The 22,492-nt window shown below is 41.7% G+C and overlaps 1 protein-coding gene across 2 annotated transcripts in view; it reads right to left on the bottom strand.

The window, feature by feature from the left end:
• Positions 1 to 22,492, bottom strand: part of nrg3a (neuregulin 3a) — a 135,719-nt gene that overhangs the window by 8,655 nt on the left and 104,572 nt on the right. For both annotated transcript variants that reach the window (XM_088305156.1, XM_088305157.1), the window contains exon 3: positions 1,860 to 1,933. In XM_088305156.1, the coding sequence (XP_088161282.1) occupies positions 1,860 to 1,933 (74 nt within the window). The remainder of the gene's footprint in view (positions 1 to 1,859; positions 1,934 to 22,492) is intronic.

The raw sequence follows: 22,492 nt of genomic DNA on the forward strand, positions 1-22,492 counted from the left end.
AAGAGTCAGGTGGCAAGGGTTGCTGAGTGGGAGTGTGTGTGTGCGTGTGCGTTGATGGGGTGAGGCAGGGTGAGGGGAGGGAAGCTTTGCACTTACCCACTTTTTGCGGTGAAAAGCAGACAAAACAACAAATGTGAGGAGAGAAAAGCAAAGAAAGAATGAAAACGGTCTCGTGTCGGGCTGCTATAGTCTGCTAATGCTAAATGAGATCAAAGACATGGTACTGCCGATCAGGTCATTTTTGCAGGATGGATAGACATTATCTTGGGGAATTAAAAATAAGCTAAGAACGCACTACAGCTCAATAATATCAATGTCGCTTTCGTCAAAATCCATATTGCTGTGATGGCATGCTTTTCCAAAACGGTGCAGCCCTAGCAGTGACGCTGCAGTTGCGTTACATGGCTTGTTGCACGAGCTCTAAAAGTTACGACAGACTCGCATGTGCCTCGGTCTGCTTTGTCATTGGAAAGCTGAGTCCGCCGTGGCGCAAAGCGGAAGGAAGAAAGCGAGCATGACAGAGGGCGTCTGCTGGAATGAAAACTGACGCTTGAGCTGAGCACGTATTTGACGGTGACCGCTCGTTCTGGTTTTACTGTCTCCGCAGACCCGTTACGGTACGCGTTTGGTGAATTTGCTATGTGATATTTTGCAAGCAACCTTGTATTCAGTCTCATTTTGACTCCAATATTTCCACAGGCGTCAGGCGCCGCTGCTTGCTTCCTCACAGCGACGCATCCGAGTCGTGAATGCCGCGAGACGCGATTGCCGATTAGTCTGCAAAGGTTGAATCAAGGCAAGTGGACTGTTTTTGTTTCTTGAAGCTTTCTCATCTTGAATCCAAAAGGCTTCATCAGTTTAAAATGTTAGCTGTTGCCTGTTCAGGCAAAGGATCTGCGGCACAGCGTCTCTTTTAAGAACAACAACGCCCAAATTGGAGCGAGGGAGTGGGAATGGTTGTTGGAACGAGGTGTAAAAGACCTGGAAGTAAAGCTAGAAAAAAATGACGTCACTAAAAAGAGGAGGCGTTTGAAAGCATGACCTGTGGCCTGCCTAGAACAACGTCCTAACATCTCTATTCGTAAAGCTGGCCTCATTCAACGGGAAGAGTGGCCCTAACCCGAGCTGTTTTGACACGAGACGAGTGAATGACCGATTGAGTCACAGGACGTTCCTTTTTACGAGCCACACCGGGCACAAACAACAACCTACTTACGATCACTGCCACTGAGTCGAAATTTTGACCCGAAGAAGCCTTTTGGATTCAAAGTGAGTTGCCTTGATTCAACCTTAGCGGGTGACAATCACCTTGGGTGACTGACAATCGACACAGACAGATTAGTGGTGATAATTTCAACGCAATTGGTGAAATTGATATTCCACAGCTATTAGCGCCTGTATATGGTCATCCAAAAGTGCACAATTCTGGGGTGTTCAAAATGTGCCAATAGCGTATTATATTTCATTTCAATCTTTTCACTTGCTCTAAAGACAAACGCCAACTAACTGTGAACACTACATATTGTTTTCTTGCTTTCTTACAGAGATACCATCCTACCAAAAATGTCATGCAAGTAATAAAGCAGCAAAAGTCGTCCCTGAAGCGCACTCTAAAGAAAACTAAAACCAGGGAGTTTTGACTTGCATGGGAATAGTTTATTAAAAAAAAGGCATTCAAAGGTTGAGGAATGAACCCACAACCATCTGGTGGGGGAAGCATTTTTTTTTTTGTCCGTTCACGTTTTTCTGTGTTTCTGTTTTTGTTGAAGTCAAGTGCTGACGACAACAGATGAGGTGAGGCGCTGATTTTGGTCTGTGACATGAAATGGTGCTTTTGCCTCATGTGCAAAGCGGCTTACTTGGATCAGACAGGATGGAGTCGGTTTTGGGCAGGAACTGATCACAGCGGATTCCCTGGTAGCCTTCTCGACACCTGGTGAGGGGAGGAAAGAGGTGACATCAACACGTTGGATAGACAAACGCAGTGCGGCACGGCACGGCCCGGCGAGTCAACGCATCCCATTTGCAACAAGTTGTAGTGAGGAAGATTCTGGATTGTGGAGGAGCGGGGGGGGGGGGACAAGATAAAGAGGGCTGAATAGGAGATCAAGGAGGAAAAAGAGGAGGACCAAAGGGGAGGAAGAGGAGAAGGAGGAAAAATAGAGAAAGGAGGATGGGGAAGAAAAAGGTGGGAGGAACAGACGGAAGAAGAGGAGGAGAAGAACGTGTTAACGCGGAGTTGAAGGAGGAAAGGAGAGCAGGAGGAAGGGGAAGGGGTTACAAGACGACAAGGTGAAGGAGGAAAGGGGCATGGGAAGAAAAAAGGAGGGCTAGGAAGAGAAAAGGGAGGAGGAGAAAGAAGGGAAGGAAATCAGTTTGGTGAAAGAGGCCACATAGAGAAGCGAGAAGAAAAAGAGAAGGTGAATGGGGAAGAGAGAGATGGATGACGCAGGGGGAAGGAGGAACAGAATGATGCGAAAAGAGAAAGAGGAGGATCAAATTTAGAAAAACAAAAAAGGAGGAAGAAGAAGAAGAGGAGGAGAAGAGGAAAGGCAGGAGGAGGAGGAGGAAGGATGTGAGCGAGGATGGAAAAAAGGAGGAGGAAAAGAAAGAGAGCAATGAGGAGGAAGAGGAAATAAGGAGGAGAACAAATCACAGAAGAAGATGAGGAAGCAAGTAGGAGGAGGAGAATACTGCCTCCTTGCTCTGGGAAGCAATGTTTTGCTTCATCAACAAATGAAAAGTTGTTTTCTTCTCCATTCCCTCGGCAGGAATTGCCCGCATGCAAGCACGTCAACATCACTCTGGCTGCAGCCAGCCAAGACTTTTACAATCAATTCTTCGGTTCGTTATTCCATTGAGTAATCGCACTGAAAAGTGTGCTGGCAGAGGAGCACAAATGCTAATGCTGCTAATGCTGCTAATGCTAACGTCGTTAAGCACTGACGACGCTGAAAGCAAAGATTGCTCAAGAACTCGAAAAGAAAGTCACCCCGAAATAAGCAAATAAGTCTGTCACTATGGAATCTTTTTTTTTTTTTTTGCGCAGCCCTTCAACAATGGAATTCCACGTGTACACGTGCACAAAACACACCAGTCAATTCATTTGGTGCCATTAGAATCATGTGATTTCCAGTCAAATGGTTTTTTTCTTCTTGAGTTTCTTTCTTGCTGAGAGGGAACATTGAAAAATTTCTCACGCCTCGCTAACATGCTCATTGTCATGCATGCGCACATACTGTACATACTTCAGGTACGCATAATGTCTCCTGTAAGACAGGCAGCACGCATTCATGTGTGCGAATATTTTCTGGTGATAAGCCCAAAAGTGAAAGATGGATTGTGTACGCTGACATGAAGCTTTTACATGCAGCAAGCTTTGATTTTGTCAGTCAGTCAAACCTCGGCTGACCAATAAAATGCCTTGCGTGACTGACTGGGACATTTTGTGCCAAATCACCCCCCAAATAATTCGGGACATTTTTACTAAGCACATTTGGTTGATAACTTGCCATATTCGTTGATAGTGATGCCACAACACTAATTCTCAAATTTGAGGTCAATCGGAGCAAGGGTTCGGGAGATATGGCCCACTGAACTTGGCAAAAAGGGGCGTGGTCACCTTCCTTAACCCTTCAGAACCGAGTGCACTCTAAAAAAGGATTGGTTAAAAAACAACGACCAATCTAGTTGGTTAAGATTATTTAGGTTAGATTAACCAACAGATTGGTCAGTCAATGACCAATCCGGTGGATTATAAGCATACCAAATATATTGGTTATCCAAACAACCAATGAAATTGGTTACAGAAAGGACACTTCACGAGCCCAACCGTTTTGCTGCATAGTGTGTAGTGTGCGGCCGATATAGACCTACTGAACAAGTATATATTAATTCACAATTAATTTATTTATGTTAATTAAAATTAGATGATCTCTATGAATCAACAAGAAATATAACATTAAATAATCAACACTATAGTCATAATATATATATATATATATATATATATCAGTCATTTTTTTGTATTGTGAACTTATTCATTATTATATAATATTTGCATTCAGCAAAACTGAACTGAGTCACTGATGGTGTAGTGGTACACTCGCCTGAGGTGTGTGCGGGCAGCGTGGGTTCAGAGTCCACTCAGTGACGGTGTCAATGTCTGCCCTGTGACTGGCTGGCGACCAGTTCAGGGTGTAGTGCGCCTTTCGCCCGTAGTCAGCTGGGATAGGCTCCAGCACCCTCCCGCGACCCTGTACAGGATAAGCGGTGTGGATAATGACCTTCGACCAATCCTTTTATAGGGTGTGGGTCAATCTTCACAAAACAGTTCGGTTGGAAATGGAATCCAACACGGATTTCAAATCGGAAATCATTTAGAACAGTGGTCCCCAACCACGAGCCTGCGGGCCACTTTGGACTGGCCGGCCGCACAGATGAAAAAAAAAAAATGGAGGGAGTCCGCGCAAGAGCACCGTGCGCATCACAGATTTCTGACTTTGGAGCGGTCAAATTGTTTCGAGCGAGTTCTCAGCTGCTCCGCTGAACTGGGTGGACTTGCTAAATAAAACATGTTGGCCAACGTGGGCGTCTGTCTCGCAAGGCTTTCAAGAGAGCAAAGAGCATCATTAATTATTCACATGCGCTCACAAAATTCAACCCAAAAAGAACATTTATATATTTTTATATTTATATATATATATATATATATATATATATATATATATATATATATATATATATATATATATATATATATATATATATATATATATATATATATATACACACACACTATAATGAATGGCAAATATATATATAGCAACAACTGTATAAAACTTTTGCTAATTGGTTACGGGGATTTCATCCTCTGGGCTGAGTGGATCAGTCGTGATCATGCGAGAACGTGCATCGTGTGCACAAAGAAAGATGTGTGCAATTTCATTTTTCAACTGCAGTTGGCAGTGAAGATTTGAAACTCAAAATGCTGCGGCATGACGCTTCAATTATATCACATTTTGAAAAGGCAAAAAGGTTATTATAGTTGCAACAAAATAAAACAAACTTTTTTTCAAGTATAAATGTCAATTAGTTTATTTCAGTACAAAATAACAACTTCATAACGTTTTAAATTTTAAAATACATTGTATTTTTTTCACCAAAATATTATCTTGTCTTTTCAAATAAAACTAATAAAAACTCACTTTAGGTTTATTGAACACGTGACATCTTACACACTTATTCTATTTTTTTTTTGCAACAGGAAATTTTAAAAACTAAATTATTGAAAAGGTCATATCCCGCCCCCACTACACGTTTAAATAAAACTAACAAAATAAAATTGCAATTCGTATTATTTTACAACACATATTAATGCTTTCTAACACACGTGTCATCCTCAATTACATTAGCATTTGCAATCACGGGACGATTATTTTAGGTACACCATGTCATCTCATCAAATATGAGAGTTGTACGAAACGTACAAAAAAAATGTTGCTGACTTGATTTTGTCAAAATATGTTCACGAATGCAATTTGAAAGCAGAAAGAGTAAAAAACAAAACAAAAAAAAAGCAGTTTGTCAAGTAGAAAACAAAACTTTTCCAAGAGGGAGACAAAGTTTTAAAATTTTTTTTTTTTTATCTTCATCCTCAAGTGCCACTGACATGCTAGCAAGCGGCTAAAAGTCTGCATGAAAATATGCTGCATATGAATTATGAATGACAGCTGGGAAGACATTTTCGCCTGCAAGGAAAAATGACGGATTTGACTGAAGGCGACGGCGGCACACTTGAGGAAAAACAGCAAAACACATTTCATTCATTCATTTCTTCATTCATTGCATTTCCCAAAAAAGCAACCATGGCGTCTTTCAGTCATGATCTCTCCATAAATACATATATATATTAGTGCTGTCAAGGAATTAAATGTTATTAACTAATTCCTTGAAAAAACTCTGTAATTAATTGCAATTAATTATTTTTTTTGTACAACTATTTTTGTTTCTCTCTCTCTCTCTCTATATATATATATACATATATATATATATATGTATATATATATATACATATATATATATTAGTGCTGTCAAGTGATTTTTTTAACTAATTAATCACAAAAGATTTCATGATTAATCGCGATTAATCATATTTTTCAACTAAAATTTTTTGAGAAGCTTGTAACAGATATTTACTTGAATAGTATCTTGGAATTGATGCAAAATCACAAAATATGAAGTATATTTAATTCAAAAACATTTCTCAAAACTACCCACAAGCGCCAAACTCCAGCAGAGTTGGTTTGCGAGGCCCAGTGGTAACTTGAACACGGTGTTTTGTTCTGAGACTTGCTAAAGATTTACAGCAAATATGGTGCTATATTAGCAAAGTATGCAAATTAGTTTTGAAATAAATCAAACTGAGTTAATTGAGTTAAAATATTTAACTGAGTTAAAATTTTTTGGCTTAATCACCTGAGTTAACGCTTTAATTTTGACAGCCCTAATATATATATATATATATATATATATATATATATATATGTATATATATAAATATATATGTATTCACACATGCACACACATAAAAAAATTCTATAATTTTTTTCCAGACATATAAGATTTTTTTCTGCAACATTTTTTTAAGTCATTTTCAAGAAAGCTGCCTTTCCTGTTACGCGTGTGCCATCAATCATCTGTCAAGGTTGTGCGTGATGACGTCCGCTCTTCAACGCGCGTGCGCGTGCACGTTTCATATGACGTCTTTGACATTGAGTCAAACAAACCAACGCTCTTCCTGGCGCTTGGATGTCCTCTCTGGCCTCCATTCGTTATTATTTTCTCTCCCCTTCAATGCAATTATTTGTGGCATCGACAGGGGCGATCCCTCCCGCCCCGCTTTTATATTGTTTCATCTTCTTTTGCTTTTGTCCCCACGGGGCAATTAAAGGCGGCTGCCCCCTCCGTGCTGTCTCCATAGCGATCGCTGTACTTAAAGTATGTGTGGGAGTTATAGTGGGACACGCACGATTGCTGGCTAAGATGCGGGTGGCCGATGTGCAGCCCGTCTGTGAATTTGTACCTGAGCAGTGATTGAAAATGGCATTACTGTAATTACATTTTAGTGAGTCCGATATCAACTTGTCAGTTAAGATTGGGGCACACCACTTGGTTTACCAATCATATAATGGGATCAATTGGATTGTCTGCCGAGAAGATGTTACAGGGCGGGACGGCGCCTAGTGGTTGTAACGTCTGACTCGCAGTCGAGAGGTGTTCGGGTGAATGTTGTTCAGAGAGTGATTAGATGATTAGACCTGACAAGAGGTTACGGGCTTGAGTATCCTGCGAATGTCCATTGACGTGAATGGATATACTTTTTTCACTTTTGTTGAGTTTTGGATTTGGAGCCAACGAGTAACATGAGTGGATGTTTTCAATGAGTGACAAAATGTTGAAGGCGACGTGAATGGCTGCGAATATGGAGGCCAAACTTTTTCAGATTTATCATTGGGCCACCTGATGCAGCGTTCAGGACACAAAGCTGCTCCACAGTCAAGTTAGAAAGCCATTCAGTGGAACATAAACCTCTGCCAAGGCCAGTGTTCACTCAAGCACACACACACACACACACAAAAAAAATGATGAATGACCACCTACCAGATTTCATGTTCATAATCAAACTTAATTTGTGGACTGTTTTGAAACAACAACAGCCATAACAACAAACCAAAAAAAACATCGGACAGGGTGCTAAGATTTTTAGTGGGTCTACTAAATCAGATTGGCTCTGGGGCTTAATTTAAAAAAATATGTATTGATGGGGTTGTCTTTCCTTACAATGCCAGCTTCAACCCATAATACAGACTTCCTGTGTTCTTTCAGACATGGCTTCTCGACACCTTTTTGTGGATCTACTTGTGACATTTTCTGTTGTTATACCTAACTGGCTTAGGTGAAGGAATAAAAAAATACAGCAGACTTCCCTTTCTTGAGACTTTGTTGTGGGTCTACTATAATAAATGGGCATACTTAATTTAATGTCGCAAAGTCAAACTGGCTTTGGGAGCCGAAGTTTCAAAAATATTCTAGGACTACTTCATTATGGAGGACCTATTTGAAAATGCTAAAATTCATCTAAAATCGCTGCTCCCAGCCAAAATGGCAGACTTCCTGAGCCTTTTTCGGCACAGATTTTTTAGACTTTTTTTTTTTTTTTTTGTGAATGTACTCATGATAGACGTGCACCAAATTTCATGTTGCAAAGTAAAACTGGCTTGCGCTCGATGCGAGGTCAACCAAGTATTCAAATGAGCTACGGCTGTATTAAAATGAGGACCCGGATGATGTAACACGGACAGGCGCTCCATTGAGATCAGCGATGACATCATCGCCACCGTTGATACGACCGCTCGGAGCTTCTGTGCTGAAAATCCCACAATGCACTGCAGTAAGCCTCCAACATTTGTTTTTATTTTTAAATCTCATCATAAGAGCACACATGCACTCACACAAACTTCAAAGATGGAAACACATGCTGCCATGTGTGTGTGAATGTGCAAGTGAGTCCCTGCGTGTGTATGCATGGTTTTGTGGCAATTTGTGTACGTGTGTCAGGGTGTGTGTGTGTGCCTGAGAGTTTGTGTGTTAACCTCTGTGTTTGTGTGGCTGTGTGTGTCAACTTGTGTGCTATTCGGAATAAGAGTCGCGCGCGACCGATGTTTGGCAGTTTGTCCGTTTGCTTGTCCGTGTCTTATTAAGTGTCTGTTTGTGTGCTAGCAAGTGTGTGTTAGGGTGTATTGTTGTATCAGAATGCATGTTTGTGCTAGTGTCAGCGTGTGCCAAAAAGTGTGAGTGTCTGTTTGAGAAGAGTTTGTGTGTTTTAGTGTGAGAGTCAACGTGTGTAAATGTGTGACAGTCTTGTGGGTTTGTGTGTGTTAGTGTGTATTGATGTGAGCATTTCACCCTGTGTGTTATTCATCAATAAATTTGTGTCAATGCGTATGCGTCATTGCGTGCGTTTGTTTGTCAGTGTGTGTGAATGCGTGTCAGTGTGTGTGCGTGCGTGTGTACGTGTGTGTTATGTAACACCATATACAGGGCCAGATCACACTCACGTGCTGTTTGGCAAAGACGACGAGGTGAGGCTTTATGTAACGCCCGCGAACACACGCATGCTTACATGCGCATGAACACACGCCTACATTTCTAATTAATAGAAATAAGAATGAATCTGAATGAGTTGGAAGAAACATTTCAAAGATGAACCAACATCTCACTTTCATTTACATTACCTCTGACAATGCCAGAAAGTACGGATGGAAATTTGAGTATTTGGAGTATGACACAAAACAACACTTTAGACTGAAATGAGTGGAACAGTGAGTTCCGCCAAGGCCAAACTGCGGACTGAAGTGCAACAAAATGGAAGCTGAGAGCAGTCGTGATGAATGGAATCTCACATAGCTTCTCATGCCCTCCAAGAAGGAGTTACCTTCACATGTTGTGCCCACACAAAGGAAAAAAACTCCAACTGTTCACAATTTTGCGTGGTCCATCTGTCTAGTGTAAGTGCTTCACATTTGGTAGCAATTGGACAAAAAAAAACAAAAAAAAAACCTACAGCTTTTTGTCTATGAAGGACTCCTGGAGATGGGCAAAATAACCCAAAAATGACCACTTTAAACCAAAATTGAAGACTTTCTTTGATTTCTCAGTTATGGCTTTTTGAGACATTTTTGTGGGTCTGCTCATGATGGACATGCGTACCAAATTTCAGGTTGCTATGTTAAACTGGCTTTGGCGGCTGAATCATCAAAATGCAGCTAGAATGACCAATTCAAACAAAATGGCAGATCTCCGGTGACTATTCTGGCATGGTGCCTTCAGATGTTTTGTGGCTTAGGATAGACATATGCAACAAAATTCATGTTGCTAAATCAAACTTGCTTCGAGGGCTGAATTTTTAAATTAGTGATAAAGGCCGAAAGGAAGCTAAAATGACCACTTGACACCAAAATGTTAGGCTTCCAGTGTCTTTTCAGGCATTACTTTTTTTTGTGGGTCTGTCTGCTCATGAAGAAAGAGGTGCACCAAATTACACGATGCTCACTCCAACTGGTTTTGAGGGGCTCAATTTTCACAAGAATACAGAAGGTCATCAAGAGTTGTCAGACTTTGCCACCCTGCCCACATACTTCAGATTTAATTGGAGTCAGCTCATTTGAGTCAATTAGCTTAGCCATGTTATCGCTATGAAGCGAAAAGTAAACGTAACCCCAGAATGACTTTGACTCTACTGACAAGATCTTAATTGTCTCGTTAATGGGACAGGCCGGATCAACATCATCCACTTTTTCCTTCTGCGCACGCTAACGAGCTAGCTGCCGCAGGCTACCGTGGGAGATTAGTGCACATTGGATGTAAAATTTAGGGAAAGGATGTTGGCGGGAATGCGTGTTAACACTTTAATTAAACAATGGCCTAATCTGGTTGGTCTCGCTCGTCCGAGACCGAAGCAGGAAAACTGCGCAGCCTGATGATTGTTATCGACACGCGCGACACGGCGGATTAAACCCAGATTATTGCACTCCCGTGTTGGATTAGCGCGAAACTCAATCTTCTGACATTGATGACTTGAGATAATTTGTGTAAAATGAGTGTAATGTGTGTGTTAACGCGTGACCAAGCTGATTTATGGAGCACTCAAATCTTTTAGTTTTTTGTAGGCATGTTAGCAGGCAACTTCTTGGTTTGTGTACAATGATGTCATTATTAGACAAACTATTTTGATCAGAATGGTATTTAGACATCTGTTTGGATTCGTTGGCATCGTTTAGCTTAATGTCTGAATGTTAGCAACAACTGTAAATAGGAATGTTTCTTTGAGTGGAAACCCAAGAGTTTCCAGGAGGTAGAGTAGATCATCTTCACCTGTCGTCTGGGGATGAGTAATGAGGAGATTAATCGGCAAAGCGAGTTATTAGTAAGGCACAGGTGGTGAACGCGACGTTCGACACATCAGCATGAAGGTGGATTAATCTCGTCTGAGGAGCAGGAGCAGCGCCACCATGATGATGCCGCTGCCGAGTGCTAACACAAAAGCTTAAGTTTAGCCGCGCCACCTTGTCTGGGCAGGCCACCTGTGAGGTTCTGCGATGGCGTTCCCGCTTCACTGGAATACGGTATCAACGGATGACTTATTTTATTTTGGTGTGTTTGTACAGAGCCCCTGAGGTGACATGGAAAAATAAACTACGTTTTAATTGATTTTAATGCCCGTGTGAATTTTAAAGAAGCGTTCCGAGTCCTCCTCCATTATCAACAGACGCTAGGGTAGCAAAACTGACCCGGAAGTACGCGCATTTAAAAAAAATAAATAAATAAAAAATTAAATTGAAAAAACAACAACTTTGTGTTGTCTCGCAATCTTTGCGAGGGAAAGCAAAATGTTTTTGCAGGCCAATGCAATTCCATGTCACCTAAGGGGCTTTGTAGTTTTGTGTAAGAGCGTCAAGATAAAAAGTTACATTTTAGGAGAAGGCAGCACTATAACATACATGTTTCTACTTTCTAGGTTAACACTTACTCTCTTTTACATTGTTACTGTCCAGTAAAAACATCAAACAAAAAAATAAACTTTGTGATACTGTGAAAACTCTGTCAGCACGTGCTACTCACTTAAATTTCTGAACGAGCGTGACGATGGCGAGTCGACGGTTTGTGTGTGTGTTGGGGGGGGAGTCGTCAAGGGGCATCATTGTCATGCTTGGTCGCTCGCATCGCGTCCAGCTCGCTTGGCCTTCAACACTTCCCGGGAATATTTAGCGCTCAGCCGAGACAAGGTGAAGGTTGTGGATGGCGAGGTCACGTCTGTCGCGTTCCCCGCGGGTGGACTCTCGTCTCTGACTACAAGCCGCTCTCTCGTTCACCCGCTGCCGCGGTGTTGCTGGCTGACGCCGAGGACAGGAAGTGACCTCTAATCACTTGATGAATATTTCACATCAGGACAGATTCTTGAGTGTGAATTGGCATATTATGGAAAATTGACTTCGGCACATGGTACAGCGCTACCTTCGCAGGTTTAATTAGTTCTGTGGCCAAACTTGCTACTCAATTTAGCCGTACATTAATCTCTTTTATCCACTGAAATGAGTTGAAATGTCATTCATCCGTTCCAGCCATCTACATCACCACAATTTTTTTTATGTTTTTAATAAAGGAACATAGCACTGCATTGTATAATAAAACAATATTAATAAAAATAAATAATAAAGCAATGAAAAAAAAGCTAGAATCCAACTTTTGTTTTTCCTGGTGAAAGAAGAGAGTTTAATCATCCAATGGGTACCGTTCCGGCCTCGACCCTCCGGCCTTATTCATAAATATAACTTAGGCCTACTATACTACCAGATGGTAATGTGCGTCATGATGGTGAAACTTGGAGGGTGAAAACATTTTTTCGGTGTCACTTGATGTCAAAGGTTTGAGAGCTACTGTACTATGAGACACATTGCGAAATACTACATTGTCTCTGAAATATTTTTGGAAGTTCATCTTCATTAGTCTCACGTCACACCAAACGCAACCCGAACGACACACAGCATCTCGTCACGTGTCCTTGAATGGTTGTCGCAGGTCACGTCTCCGCTCAATCTGTGACCGATCGCGCAGGTGTCTGGAAAACGTGCTCCAAGCTTCCCGAGATGCAATCATGCGAGTCGTCGTCAATTTGCTGCGATGAATATTCAGTGCCGCTTCGCATTTCCTTACACAAATGTGTCACATGGATTTCCCCAGCGGAGCGTCCTCGCCGCTCACCTCCGTGAGCCAATTAGGAAGCGTCACCAAGCTGCGCGACTTCCTGCCATCTATCAAGCCGATAACGTTGCAATCTTGGTGAGATTTCTCATCCGTGGAATAAAGCTGATGAGAGATTGCCGTTATGCTAAAATAAGCGTGTGTATTTGTTTCCTCGTTGATGGGAGTCAGATCGTAAAGCGCACTTTTGGCGGATACGCACCTCGCTTTTGTCAACAGCACATAAACAGTATACAATCCAGCATACTGTGTATTCCTGATATACACGATAAAGGTTTGAACAAGGTTATTCCTGATGGCACACTCCAGTTGTAAGAATGCTATTCTGATGAGTTACACTGAACTGCTACTCACTCAGAATGAGGCCTCAGTGGATATCTTTGCATTTGAAGTCAGCACCGAGGGAAAAAAAAAGAAGTCTGCTGTCCAGAGAACTGTGATTTTATTTCCTTCACCATTCTCTTTCTCACCTCGCTTTTTGGAGCGACGCTAGTTTCCTAATATTGATGAACAGTGTGAAAGGCCTGTTTCAGAGCAAATGCACTTTGAATATATTGTGGACCCCCCCCCCCCAAAAAAAAACTACACTTCCCATTGTGTGTGTAAAAACGTTACATTTTTGGTTTCTCACTTGCTTTTGGCGCCCGCACTATTTTCTACTCTCCCTATGGCATAAATAATTTAAAATGCTAACAAGCTAGCTTGCCGGAGATTTGCGACATTGCATGTGTTGTGACTCGTGCAAATAGAAGCTCTCTGACTTGCTGTCACCTGGGTCATTCAAGTGGCGAATGCGAGAATGGCCTCAAGGAAATATAATACCGGCTGCACAGCGATGCGTGGACAGGTTCACCTTTATGTCAATCAAATGGCAACAATGGGCACCTCTGATATTCCTTGGAAGCCTTAAGGTTGGAGAAATTCTCACATCTAACCCAATTTGCCATATTAGTCATACGTTAGTATTGTGGATATATTGTGTGCATTGCCTTACTTTGTTCCTGGTAGCATGCCAACAGCCACATTGACGCATACAGTCCTCTTTGAAATTCTGGCCAATTGTTAGCATTTTGTTCACCTCCATTGCGTTAATTTGCGTTGTTGCTCATGCCAGAAAGGCTAGCCTGTGAACCCAACACGATCTTCGAAATATGAATCATCAAAATCATGTCGGAGTTCCAGCTAACTGAGCTAGCGATTGCCATCGGCCGTGTATTTGTGAAAAAGTGCAGTTGATGCACGTGTATATGTGCCTGCAGTGTTGTTGGCTGTGTGTGTTTGCGTCTCTGCTAGGCGTGTTAACGCTGCATTCAGTCACACAAAGTGACGCCGCAGTCCGCCTTGTGTGAGTAATGTCAGCCTGGTAGCAGTTCGCTACACTGAACAGACACACGCAGACACAAACGCAAATATGTAAATGAGGCTAATTACAGTCTAAATGATGACAGAGGCCGCCCGGGTACACAAGTGAATAGGTGGCTTGCTTATTGCTGCTGCCACATGATAACATGGTGATGTTTAAATACTTGATGGGCTTAAGAAAAGGACTAAAGGTTTCCAACACTGATGGTGCATTAGCTATATTGCAGTACATCTGAGATATTGGCCACATGTCAGCATTGGGATCCCATCTGTAGGTTGAACACTGTTAAGTAAGATAGCTTGTTAGCTTAAAGTTATTCTAGTATTCTGCCAGAATTCTTTCCCCACATGTGGATTTATTGGTATCCCAGCATTAAGCACATTTGAGCAGAAAAGCAGAGCTGGGCACTTGACCCTATTTTCCTCGTCAGTCCCCTGCCCTCTTGGCAGCTATCTTCCGTTATCCGTTCTGACCTCGTCCCTCCGGCCTTATTCATAAAGATTGTCGGTCGGCCCTCGACCCCATTCGGGCCCCCAACCGCCCAAAAATCAACAAACAAAAAAAATAACGGCCATGCGTGACGCCGCCGCAAGAGAGATGCTAACGGCAGAGTTTTATTGAAACATCATTAGCTGGTTAATTTACTATTCAAATACGCTTACCTTATGATGGATTTATTTGTCTAGTTGTTCTTATTTGTCTCCTGCGTCTCCTTCTCTTTCTTTCTTCTTCTCCGCGAATGTGCCCAATGCAATTAAGTACACACAATTAGTGTTATAGAGATTGGAGGGTCGGACCATTCTGCCCCTGGGACGGACTGCCCAGCTCTGCAGATAAGCCTGTTTGTTTTTAGCCACAATTCAAAACTGAGTATACAGCTGTAACCTTAATTTGTGTTTTAGACATTGTTTTGTTTGTTACCCGAGCATTAGCCACATTGTAGCAGATAACTCTATTTGAAAAAAAAATTCATCACTTAGCATTGTGCTTCTGTCTGTAGCGTTGGTTTGTGTTTTAGCCACTGTTAAATGGAATGGACACTTGTAGCCTGACCAAAAGCCACATCCTAGCCAATCGCCCGATTTGTATTATTAGCCATATATTAGCATGGGGGTGGCATCTGTTGCCTTCCTTTGCATTTTGACGACAAGCTAGTTAGTCTTGTGTTAGCCACATGAATTGATAGACATTAAGCACTCACAAAATGTCGGTAATTTAATAAAGGACAGGCACCAACCATTATGCAAATTTGCAAAACCACAAATATGTAGAGGTTTACTGTCTGTTGAACTTTTTGTTAGAAGTGTCTGTCTACAGGCTACGCACCTTGGGTTTTAAAATGGAGGCCACCGTCGAGTATGACGTTGACCTCCCTCCAGCACAACCGCATCATCGCTCATCATCTTTGCACACCTCATTGGATTTAATCGGGTGGGCCATATACAGCAACCCGCCAAAGAGGTTCTGGACAGGGCGGCCTGCTGACATTTGATTCATGCAACGCTCGGAAAGTATCAAGCGCCAAGATCCACGGGGTCAAAGACGTCATGTGGCTGGGGCGATTGGACTAATCAGACAGAGAGGCGGGCAAGCGGGAAGGCCAGGTCAGGTAAGGTCAGATGGAGTCAGGCGGTTAGTTGGGGAGGTGCGGTTGGTCTGTAGGGGATGCAGGTGTGTGCTTCCCACATGGATGCAGGAAGCAATGGTAGTCGCCATTCAAAGTGAGCTGTCGGCAAGGCGATACAACATGGCCGGAAAATTAAATATGCAATTTATTCTGGCATCCAGTAGTGGCTTGAGATATCAGTTTAATTCACTCTTTCCTCAAATGATCTTTTCCCATTGAAATAAATCTCCCAAATTAGTTTTAAATGTGAGAAAAGAACGAGAACAGATTTCACTTAACAGTACTGCATGAAAACACTCAGCCATAACATTTACTGTCCACATTAATTACAAACACAGAAAACACAGGCACAAACCTCCACTGTACCTAATGTAGTGTCCTTCCTGGTTCTTCATCTGTGGTGTTTATTAGCCAACAAAAATGAACTTGGACAAAACTTGTAAGTCAAGGCACTTGTATCTCAAGATACCAATGTAATCCGATGACCAGTTTTCTTTATTTATAGCAAATGACAATGGAATTTAAAATAAATTGTGATTTAATTTGTTTTTTTTAATTTACTTCTCCTGGTAGCAAACAAGCTTAAAACATTTTCCCATCAACTTCTACAGAATCTTTATAAATTGTATCTTAATGTTTCAGATAATCAGACATTTTGTGGAGCCACAAGCTTCAGTCCCCGGACCCCAGTTTGAGACCCACTCTTCTGGAATATTCCTGAAAGCATCCCACGTGTTTTATTTATTTATTTTATTTAATAAAACATTTGGCTTCCACTTGAGCTCCACCTGTGAGTCGGGAAGTTTCTACCAACGTCCAAAGAGCTTTTTCAGCTTCCTGACTCCCGCTATTGGACTGCTAATGTTTGCTGCTATCAGAGACGTCTTTGACAAGAAAGACGCGCACACACACACACACACACACACGCACACACACCCCCACCGCACTCACACGCACGCACACACACACACCACTCACACACATTGGCACACTTTTATTGGCGTAGTCTTATCTGCATGCAGTCGCCGTTAAGCGGGAAACGTTGCCGGGTATATTCATTGATGAGAGTTTAAACAACAGAGCGTATGCTGGAGCCAGGAGAGAGAGGGGGGGGGGGCGTTTAACAGCGGCTTATGGAGGCAAATAAAAAGTGCGATTTGCAGCTAATGCGGAGATGTGGTGTGAAGAAACGAGGATGCCACGCGCATGATGGCAGGCGTCTATCGCCTCTCTGCAGCGCCATGATGAAAAATGTAAAAGTAGAATTATCGAAAGCCGAGCTTGAGTCTGCTGCTAATGTTATACTTTAACGGCTGCATTACGCCGCCGACTCTGTGTGATCTATATCTTTGCTGCTGTAACACCTCAAATTTCCCCATTGTGGGACTAATAAAGGACATCTTTGAACTTTCTCGCCAGATCTGTTTTTCATGTTTTGGTTCTAGGGCTTGGCTATATTTCTTTATCATGTGGGGAAGCTCAAAGCCCCCTAAAGGCCATTCAACTCACCGACTGTCAGTCATTTTAGAGCATTTTGACTGATCTTTCACAACATGCACAGAACCTACCAAAAGAAAGAGTGATGAAATTTTAGCAGATATAAAAAAAAGTTTGTTGCTTGCTCATTCTGTTCCTTAGTAATGAGCAGCAGAACATGTGTCGTTTTTTTTCCTTTTCTTTTTTTTAACAAAAAACACTTTTTGACCAGAAAGCGGAGAAAACAAGAAACATGTTAAGCAGAGCAGTGACCTCAATCTTGGTGTTGTTTGCATTTATGGCACCTCAAACAATTAAACAAGAAAAACCAGCGTGTGGGTGGGCTTTTAATGACAAGATAATTTATTTACAGATATACAACAGAGGAATTACTCAAGTTGAACGACAGTGGCTTTTTTCATGAAGTTTGTCATTCATGAATTGTGTCATCTTTTCTCACGATCGCGACATACACTTTCTCCTACCTGCAGCGACACATACATCGTGTTTATACTATGGCTGAACCATTTTAGGAAAAAAATGTATTGAGACTTTTTCTGAGAGATGTTGCGATTTCAATTCGCGATTTTCTTCACAATGTACAGTGACATTTACAAACATGACAGAAAATGCCATTAAAAACAATAATAGGCTATTACTGTAGTAGTGCAAGGACACTAAAGAGGTTTTGTGCGGGGGCAGTTTTTTCTCAACTCTTTCTGTCAAGTATAATTTGTATAAATGAAGTTGTATTGTATTTTTGTATTTATGTGTAATTGTGTATATGACGATGACATTTCTACATGTCGTACTAATGCACATTTTCTTTGTAGATAAATGTCAGATTATGTCATTAAAATCATCGTTCCTTAGCAAAGCGAAATTGATGAAATAAATCATTTTGATTGAGATTATCATTATTATTATTGTGTAGATCTCAAAACTCAGCACTCTGTGGTGCAAAACTGTGCAAATATTATTGATGCGATGATAAATATTTAATACACGTTTGACATCGAACCTTTTCGTCATGATGACGTCAGCCATTTCTGTGTTCCGGTCTGAGAGCGTCTGCTAAATTGCAAATGTAGCTTATTTTATGTCTTCATCCGTGTTGATTGAAATACAACATTTCTGTTCCTAGCTGCCGGCTGCTCTACCCTGACGCGGTTCTAACCAGACGTCTCTTAAAAGTCGACTGTACCCCTAAGCACTTATTTTGGCTTTGGGGTTGCACAGACTTGCATGTAGTACAAATAATACAATACAACAAAAAATGTCCAGGCTACTGCGGCGCAAGATTGCTTAGCATGTAGCATTCATGCAGCCTCAAAATAAATTACTACCAGGACTGCGGGTGACCATGTGACACTTTTTCAAAAATTGTTGTTTTTTTTAAATCAGTCCAGTGCTGCTTAGTGCGCCTTACTTTGTGAGCATGGGGCACAAATGCCCTAAAAAAAAATAACGCAGCTTAGACAATTCCAAAATCGCATTCTCTGATGTCGCAATTTCAGTCCGAAAAGCATCAATCGTTTGTGCCTACGCTTGTCTGACTCCCAATGTTTTGACATTTCTCTCCCTCAAAACTGATTGACAATCTGAGATTTACCAGCTAAAAACCAAAGTGATAGAACACCGTCATCTTCTGGTGTCTTTTACTCATACCAGTATATTACAAAATGAAATTTCGCAGACTATTCACACTCGTCAGTGGCAGAAAACGGTTCAGACACATATCAACGGCAGGGAATGAGTTCAATGTTGTGAGAATGGAAACAAGAGAAACAAGAAAATAAATCAGCATACAAAAGTCCACAGCAGTGACACAAAAGCTACACAAACGCTTGACAAGAGGAGATAGTGGCAAGAGGCAAAAAAAATAAAAAAAAGTGAGCGGAGAGATGAAGGGCATATTGAATGGGTGACATCGATCGGTGCATTGCAGCAGAAATGAATGCCTGGCATCTCGTACGGATACAATTAAACTCTTATAATCAGCCTTGGCACGGCACACAGAGCCCGCTCGTTTTGCATACAATATACACAAGCTATCTACCCAGAATGAAAATCGGGTGTGAGAAAAAGAGAAAAGTCTTCTGCTCATCTTTTGCTTATTGCTCGGGCATATGTTCCAGAGGAAGATGCATATTCAGCGCATAGCATAGCTAGTTAGCTAACTGCACGTCGCAGTTACAACCAACACATGATGATAACAAAGGTACTCTCTGAGATTTTGGGTGAGGGGGGATGGGGGGGGTCTGGGGTGACTCGTGCCCGATGACCAAGTGCGCCACTGGGCGTCCTTTTAGACATGCCCAAAAAAAAAAATCAGGAAAACTGTCCTTATTTCCACAATGCAGGACGACATACAGCAGTTCTCCGTGTTTGGACATTATCAGCAGTTTTCCTCAGTAATGGATTCAGAAACATGTGTGAAGTCGGTATATGCACAATCAACAAGGTAAAAGGCATGGGTAAATGGGAAAACCCAATAGATGACAAGAACCAATGTTTAGGTTCCGTTCGTGTTTACAAAATTGTATCATTTGCATGGATAAATAAATGATATGCCCATATTTAACTTTGACGCCAACTGTAAATAAAACGACATTTTAATATGCCGGACTTCAAAGTGGTAAATGGGCTGTCACTTGTATAATGCATTTCTACCATCGGTACGAAAAGCGCTTCACATTGCTACCTCAACAGCCGACATGCCATCAGGAGCAACTGGGGGATCAGTATCTTGCTCAAGAATACTTCCATGTGATCACAATGGCCAAGGATCGAACCCACAACCTTTATGTTGGGAAACGACCACTCCACCACTGAGCCGCCACAAATATAATGTTATCGGGCAATAGTTATGCAGGGTACACAGGAAGCCCGTTAGGCTGTTTTTCCAGGTTTGGTCATGCTATGCACGGCAAATAGATGATTCACTTTACAGGGCCTTGAAGCATATTAAAAAAAATAAATAAAAATCCACTTTCCGTTCGAGTTGACTGCAAAATTCAAACTTAAAGAAAAGATAACTGCAGTAAGCAAATTGATCACATTTCAAAGTTAAATACAACTGAATTGTAATTAGACAGTGATTCTTTCATGTACCACAAGAAGGAGCCCGCGCACCACACTTTAAGAATTGCTAGCATGGAGGCGACAGTGATTTCAAACATTTGCCACTCAAAAATACCCGGAGCAGCAACGCATACAAACAGAGCATGCAATAACATTCACAGGCTTCTGATCTCTTGGCTGGGGTCACTGCAAGCGACGCATTGTCATAGAACAGGTCTACGCGGGATGCTAATTCAGTGTGGAAAGAGGCGATGGTGTTCTTGTCTTCACTTCCAGTATTGCCTCTCGAAGCCTATATCCTCTCATCACTAATTCATTAGTCATACTCATTGAAGGGCGCATGGAGGAAGAGGGAGGGAGGTAAGTGGGATGAGGATGGGGGAGCGCGGTAGTGGAGATCAATGTCCTATTTACACATTTGGACGTCATATGGACCGAGCTGCGATTCACTGGCCTATAAAAGCTTTTGCGATACTGCCTTAAATCTGCCATTGGGGACACGTGGCGCTAATGTGGCACTCCATCACCACAAGCAGGACAACGGCGTCAATAAATAAAGACACGCAACTATGTGAATCACTACATTATATACACTACCCGTACTGCCTTTAAAGCAAGTCACTCTGCTTTTCCTACCCATTTCCGCGGTCAAACGCATTGTGTGTGGTGCAGTGAGTAACATGGGCGTCAGCTAATCAGGGTGTGAAGTTGGGTGGCTGTTGACTGTCTGACCGTACCGTTTAAGTAAAACAGACGAATAAATGCATCGAATAAGACTCAGACTTTTTTTTGAGTTTTCGTCGACTAAAACTACCTTTTTGAGTTTTTGTCGACTAAAACTAGACTAAACCTATCATGAATAGGAATGACTAAATGTAGCGAAAGCTAATTAGCATTTTCGTCCAAATGACTAAGACAAAGACTAAATCTAATATGCCTGCCAAAAACGACACTGATTCCAACCATGGGACAGGCTGTGGGTTCATACACATCTCTCTCTCTCTCTCTCTTTATATATATATATATATATATATATATATATATATATATATATATATATATATATATATATATATATATATATATTATCTGGCTTTATGGAATGCGTCGTGGCCACATGAAGGCAAAGGAAGGTGTTTTCCTTTGATGTATGCTGAACATATTGAATCTTTTCACAACATGTTTGAATACGAGTTTCTGATACCCCCCCCCCCCGGTCTTCTTCAGAATTCAATTACCCTTCGAGTCACATGTAATCACTCCTCTTCCCCGAGGCCCGACACTCCCCTCGCTTGCAGTCCGACTAATTACTCTCTGACCTTCATTCACGTTACTCTTCGGCAGGCTCTATTTTTTCTTAGTCTCTCGTCCACCTGCCAAACAGCCACACCTCGTGTTAAACTAAACTACAACAATGTGCAGCACAACACATTCTGGTTAAACGGCGTGCACGCATATTCATAATGCGGCCAAATTTGAGTAATTTCCTCCCTTCTGATCAGTCAGCAAAGGTCCGATTGTCGGATGTCTCAAAAGCTCTTCCTGAGTGATTATCCTGTGCTGTGACAAAGATCCAACACACAAATACAGACACACTTTCTGAAACCAATTCACTTATTTACATTCTGGTTGACTAGTTTTCTTTAACTATACAGTGCTATTTAAAATACAACAAAGGTGCTCTGGGCCATCGTAATGGAATTTCAATTACCGTATTTTTGCGGCCACAAGACACGCCGTATCAAAGGGCGTAGCATCAATTGTAGGTGCTATTTCTGTACTTAGCACATACACTGGGTGCAGCACACTATGAGGCGCATGCTAGCTTGCGCATGCTAGCTCACGCATGCCAGCTCGCGGATGCTAGCTCACACTCAGAGAAAGGCAGCTTTGTCAATAGCATCACCACAGTTGCTGTAGGAGCGCGCATTACAAAGCAACAAATCATCAATGTCAGGGGAGGGATGTCACTCGTCACCACATTCCTTAGATCACGGTTTTTGATCAAAACCAAAACTATCACTGAACAGCATACAAGCAAACAACTAAACAAATAAACACAATTAACACAAAACATGCATTTCTCATACCATTTATATAAAAAAAGAAATAAAAATAAC

The sequence above is a fragment of the Idiotropiscis lumnitzeri genome, chromosome 9 (genome assembly GCF_059441095.1).
Source record: "Idiotropiscis lumnitzeri isolate Australia: NSW breed Sydney's pygmy pipehorse chromosome 9, RoL_Ilum_1.0, whole genome shotgun sequence".
In the NCBI taxonomy this organism is placed as follows: Eukaryota; Metazoa; Chordata; class Actinopteri; order Syngnathiformes; family Syngnathidae; genus Idiotropiscis; species Idiotropiscis lumnitzeri.